At 40.5% G+C, this 5513-nt stretch overlaps 1 protein-coding gene across 1 annotated transcript; it reads right to left on the minus strand.

The window, feature by feature from the left end:
* Positions 1-1249: 1249 nt before the first annotated feature.
* si:ch73-196l6.5 (riboflavin transporter 2) lies at positions 1250-5312 on the minus strand. The gene is made up of 3 exons (XM_034160853.1): positions 4297-5312; positions 2956-3079; positions 1250-1635 (listed from the first exon to the last, which is right to left on the minus strand). Exons 1-3 carry the CDS (start codon positions 5310-5312, stop codon positions 1426-1428), a joined length of 1350 nt encoding a protein of 449 aa, XP_034016744.1. The 3' UTR covers positions 1250-1425.
* Positions 5313-5513: the final 201 nt, after the last annotated feature.

Below are 5513 nucleotides of genomic sequence, written 5' to 3' on the forward strand. Positions count from 1 at the left end.
GCCAGTCTCTCAGCAACTTTTCAGACAAAGGAATTCCGACGAGGGGCTGGACGACTCCTCCCACAAGGAGTGCTCACAGGCAAATGACGTCACCGACAGGCATGGAAAAACTCACGCATGCGCACGAGGGTTCAAGCATGTCTGACGTAAAAACATATGAATGAAATCCATATAGTTTTTGAAAAAAATAAAAAGGACCTATACTTTATTGACAGACCTCGTACACTTGTCCTATCAATTTTACTGCCTTTGAAAATACCAGGCTTTGTATTGCCCCGATTTTCAACTAATGAGGAGCCCCTGTTTCTCAGCCCCACCAATGACACACCCCCATTTTGGTGACCCTGGTGACAAGTACAGGATCCTGATACAGGATCCAGATCATTTCATTCAACCAAGATGTCTGATCAAGGGGAGACAGTTTTATCCTCCCTAGCAGGGAGAATTCTACAACTTGAGTCTCACACTGAAGTGATGAAACATCAGCGAAGAGAGACATAAGAACATTCAATAATTTACATGTCTACATGATGATTCATGTGTATGATTATTCTTTATTTTGATGATTATATAGATCAGACCTACTGTGTTATGCTATGCTGCATGTTATGTTATGCTATTTATTATTAGCACAAATGTTGAATGAACATTATTGGTGTAGTGAGTAAATGAGTTGTTATTTAATGGAGTTGATGATAACTATATGGTTATTGTTCTTTATGTTTGTTGTAATATGTGATAGATATCTCATTACATGTCTGTCCTAATGTAATATCTTATTACATGTCTGTTTATGTATCATGCCCGAGTCTTTGGGGCTCATAAAGATACATCGGGGCATGATACAGGGCGTGATACATATACAGACGTGATCAGGTATACGTATCAGACACACAAGAGTACAAAACCATGTGATTAGTTATTTTATAAAAAACTTTGTAGTCAACATAACTAATTTTATTGTAAATGCAACATGTGACAGACATTTGTTTCAACTCAATGAAGCATTACGTTATTACCTGAATATGCTGCATATTTTTTACAGCGTACCACAAAACAGCATGAATATATAATACAAACAAAAAAACCATGATGATAATGTAATTGTACATACTGAAAAGCAAACACATGTACACAAATGTAAAAACAAACTAATCACAAAATTGTTATAACTGCTGCAAACATCTGGAGCTTTTTTTTTTATATTGTGTGAATAATTAATAGCTGCTTCTTTGCTACTTGTTATAATGTTCTTTATCTGTGTGCTTTGTAATGACTAGAAAGTGTAAAAAATTATGTTCTCAGGCAATAAAGTAATCAAAAATTTAAGAAAAAACTGCTTAATAAATTGGTTTCTTACATTTTCCCACTCAAGATCAAGCTGGGAGTGTATTTACTGTGTCTGTGTCCAGTGTCTGTCCTCATCTAGGGACAGATTGTGTTGCACGGCTCTCCTGACAAAAATAAACCAAACACACTGACCACTGGAAACATGGTCACAGCACCCAGAAGGGAGCCCAGCTGCACCACAGCACCGCACCACACGAGGGCGCTGTGGCCCTCATCCCGTAGGATCACCCCGATGATCACCTTCACGTAGGACAAAGTGAGAACAAAGATGATCCAGGAAAACACCTGAGGAACGGAGTGGATGGAAAGTGACGGTCAAACACTTTTAATATGAAAAAATGACAGATTTTTCTTTTTTTAACAAATGCACTGAATAGCACAAAACTCATACAGCATAATATAATAAGCTTTTCCAAAAATGTATAACTATTAGTTTTTTTCATAAGACACTAGAAAATACAGAAACTGCTTCCAATTCATATACAGTCTATGTTCCAAATCAAGCAGCAACACCCAAGTCTGTATTTTGGCCGGCAAAACCTATGTACACCACTGATGTGCACATTAAGATTTAGTGCACTCCTATTTGCACCACCGTCATCTACACAAATCTAATGTATAATATTAAATGCAATATGGCTTCCTCTTCTTGGGTCAAATTCGAAAAGCCTTCTGTTAAAGTCAGATTTTACAGCTAAATATCCAAACAAGCAATATTTTTAAGTTTCCGACTTCATAAACGTGCCCCCACTGTCCTAAAATGCAACATGGCTGCTTCAGGTGGTGCATATTGTGTGATACAGATGAGTAATATCCACCAGGTGGTGGATATTACACATTCGTATCGTGCAATATGCACCATTTGGTGCACATTGTGCATTCATATCTGGCAATATGCACAACCCATAGCCAGTCCGGCTGCCTTGAGGCTAGGTCCACAACAGAGCACTTTCCCATAGACTCTGTGTTAATTTGGCCACTTTAGAGCAGAAATAAATATATTTCAGCATGGTACAAACAAATAAACAAACAAACATTTTGGTTTTGATAAATCATTTTCACCTCCATGACAACTGTATGGGGTCAATTTCTTTCTAACGTCTTAGTTTAAGACGTTTTATGTTGGAAAGCGCCACAACAGCACACTAACAGCATAAAAAGCCATTTCTGCTCTCGTTTTCTATCCTGGTAATAAAGGAAGAAGAAAGAAGTAAGTAAAGACACTGAGGCATGTTGGTACCAGTGTGCAGCCACAGATAATCGTAGTATGAAGCGGATGATAATCAATAACTTCTTCTACTGCTCCCTCCTCCACCCATGGACGGGACCCCAAATCTTTTACAGGTTATTTCACCACCAGCCAAGGTCAGTACCCATTTACAGATGCGTGGATGGAGGAAATGCAGATGAAGCGCCTTGTCCTAATGAGCTACCCTGTTCTTTGGGCGGGGAGATGGTGAAATAGATAATTGCTTTTATTCATTTATTTTAAAGAATGATAGCAGAATGAATCAGGGTTGAAGTAGAACAAGAGAATCACAATCCAAACCTACAGACAACAGTGTTTTATATTATCTATTTAAATGAAGCTTGCAGTGCGCTCACCATGATGACGGCACCTGACGTGTCATTGACGAGCAGTGGACATGGACTCAGTACTGCCATACCCATAATGTACGCTCCAAGTCCACTGCCAAAGACTGTGAGTGCTCCCATCAGCAGCAGTGATCTGTTAAACCAGATTATTGTTCAGTTTCTGGTTTGTTTTCAGCAAACAGGAACAAAAACTCCATTGTTGTGGTGCACAAGAGCAAAATGACAAAAAGTGTGTGACTGCCACACTACTGATGTCCCTGACTGTATCAGAGCAGTTTCTTTGAAATGTCATCATAGCGCCATCAAATGCCCACAGATGAAAGGTTCTGTAACTCTGGTGACCAGATTGATTGATTAAATAAAGGATAAGCCGACCTCATGCCTCCTGTGCTACCTCTCAAATGCACATGCACATCTTGGTTCACACCCTACAAGTTTCAAGGTCACCATAATGCACAGATAGCAGTATTCAGTGTTTATTATTAATACAAAAAAAAACAAAAAACAGCTTGACTATGAATGACACAGACATACGTTTTCCAAGTAGTTACTTGGATGTGTGGAGGAACATCTTGAAGACCAGCAAGAAGTCCAGTTAAAGACCATCTCTCCACAGTTTTTGCGTTAACTTACCATATCTTCTGGAGTATAATTCATTTTTTTTAACTAGTTTTGGAGGTCCTAGTGGTTCAAATAATAACAACTATTTATATAGGGACGTCCCTAGAATCAATGCACTAGACAAAAACCCTCCAGTAATAAAAAAAAATAAACAAATGCAAATACCGGTAATAAAAGTACATTACAACAATGCAAAAACATCACAAATTAAGGAGCTGATCTTAAAAATTAATAAATAAATACACAAATCTATTTCTAGTACATCTGGCTTGTTTTGTAATTTACAAGTCAAGCAAGTTAATTAACAGCACACGCTATGGTGTGCACATGTTGCATGGAACTCACAGAAATGCTGAAAAGTGAGTTGCACAAACAGAAAAGTAGGTGTGACACACACACACACACATACACACACACACATAAAGTATTCTGGAAGTGTGCAGAGGTAACAGCATGAAGGAGCTCAGTTTAGTTTTCAGCAGCTAAAACATTTAGTATTTCACTATTCAAAGGCTCGTTAGCAGACTTTTAATGAGTCTTTCATTGGATTCAGGTGTGTTGGAGCAGGGAGACAACTAAGAGTGTCAGGAAGGTGGCTCTCGAGGACCGAACTTGGCCACCCCTGCACTATTCCATTTGAAGCCTAAGAAGGTTTCAAAAAATATTTAAAATTAACTTCTGAGGATGTAAATCATGACAAATTCATAAAAAACAGAACTATTTACTGACCTTACTGGGAAGAACATTGCAATGAAGCAGGCTAGCGGATTGGAAACGGCAGCCATGGTGGCTGACAGGTGATAGGCCTTGTTCCCATATGGCATGCAGGCGTAAGACTGCACCGAGGGAAGCACCACATTGGTCAGTGCGTTCGTCCAGCCCAGGATCACAAAGATGTAAAACACCTGCACCCAGCTGTATGCTCCACTGCCGAAGCTGCTTCTGCACTTCTGGTTCTCAGCTCTGAAAGAATCCAACATCAGCTTCTGCTCCGCCCTCTTGCTGTGTTTCTGAAGTGATTGATCTCTCTCTCCATTGGTGTAACGGCCACTGGAATGCTCCCTGGCCACAGAGGGATGGTAGTTCAGCAGCAGGAACGCCACCAAGCACACCAGCATCATGACACTCAGAAAAATGAAAAACACCTCAACTGAGAAGTTGGCTGGCTGGTATTGGGCATGGACGTCAAAGGACATGGTGCTGTTGGAGGTATTCAGGGTGTTATTCAGTGACTGTGTGCCGTTTATGCAGTGGACAACCCCAACGCCCTGGATCAGAGCCACCAGTGCAGGCAGCAGGCCGCTCACTCCCTCACCAATGTAGTATGTGGTGAGATACTGCGGCCTGAGACGCATCATGAAGGGCAGAAAGGTGACAGAGGAGGTGCAGTCAACAATAGCAAGGAAGAAGGTTAAAACAAGGAGGGCTACACTGCGTGGGACACCTGCCACCACTACGGTCTCCTTCCAGAAGAAAGCCAGCAGGAAGCTTGCCACAGTTCCCAAAGTGACAATAGCATAGATGACCACTGTCTCATTCAGCGCTCCTGGACGGAAGTGATGCATCAGAGTGACAAAGAGCGGCCCAACGTTGGCCATCTGGATGAGGACGGAGAGGTAAGATGGAAGGTACCAACCCTCAGGAATCTGAGGCACCATCAGGGGAAGCTCCACCCACAGGCCGTTGATGGACACCCAGGAGCCAGTACCGAAGAGGCAGGCCAACAGGTGGGTGAGAAACGACATTCTCTAATCAGTTTAATAACAAAAATAAAATAAAAAATCTGTAAATGTTATGACAGGAAGCAAATAGGAACAACAATTCAAATTTAAAAATTAAACTGTCTGTATTTTAGTTGGAAAGAAATTGAAGATTCATATCTGTTAAAATAAATAAATAAACATAAAAAATATTGCCACAAAACATCTCATTTTAGGACTGATTTT

Source organism: Thalassophryne amazonica, chromosome 20, assembly GCF_902500255.1.
Source record: "Thalassophryne amazonica chromosome 20, fThaAma1.1, whole genome shotgun sequence".
In the NCBI taxonomy this organism is placed as follows: domain Eukaryota; kingdom Metazoa; phylum Chordata; class Actinopteri; order Batrachoidiformes; family Batrachoididae; genus Thalassophryne; species Thalassophryne amazonica.

What these genes read in the sequence shown, in the direction of transcription:
- si:ch73-196l6.5 (XM_034160853.1), bottom strand. Translation starts at nt 5,312, where the DNA reads ATGTCGTTTCTCACCCACCTGTTGGCCTGCCTCTTCGGTACTGGCTCC. An exon ending in GCAATGTTCTTCCCAGTAAG is followed by an intron (nt 3,080 to 4,296) that starts GTCAGTAAATAG and finishes CTGGTTTAACAG; the next exon opens with ATCACTGCTGCTGATGGGAG. An exon ending in CGTCAGGTGCCGTCATCATG is followed by an intron (nt 1,636 to 2,955) that starts GTGAGCGCACTG and finishes TCCGTTCCTCAG; the next exon opens with GTGTTTTCCTGGATCATCTT.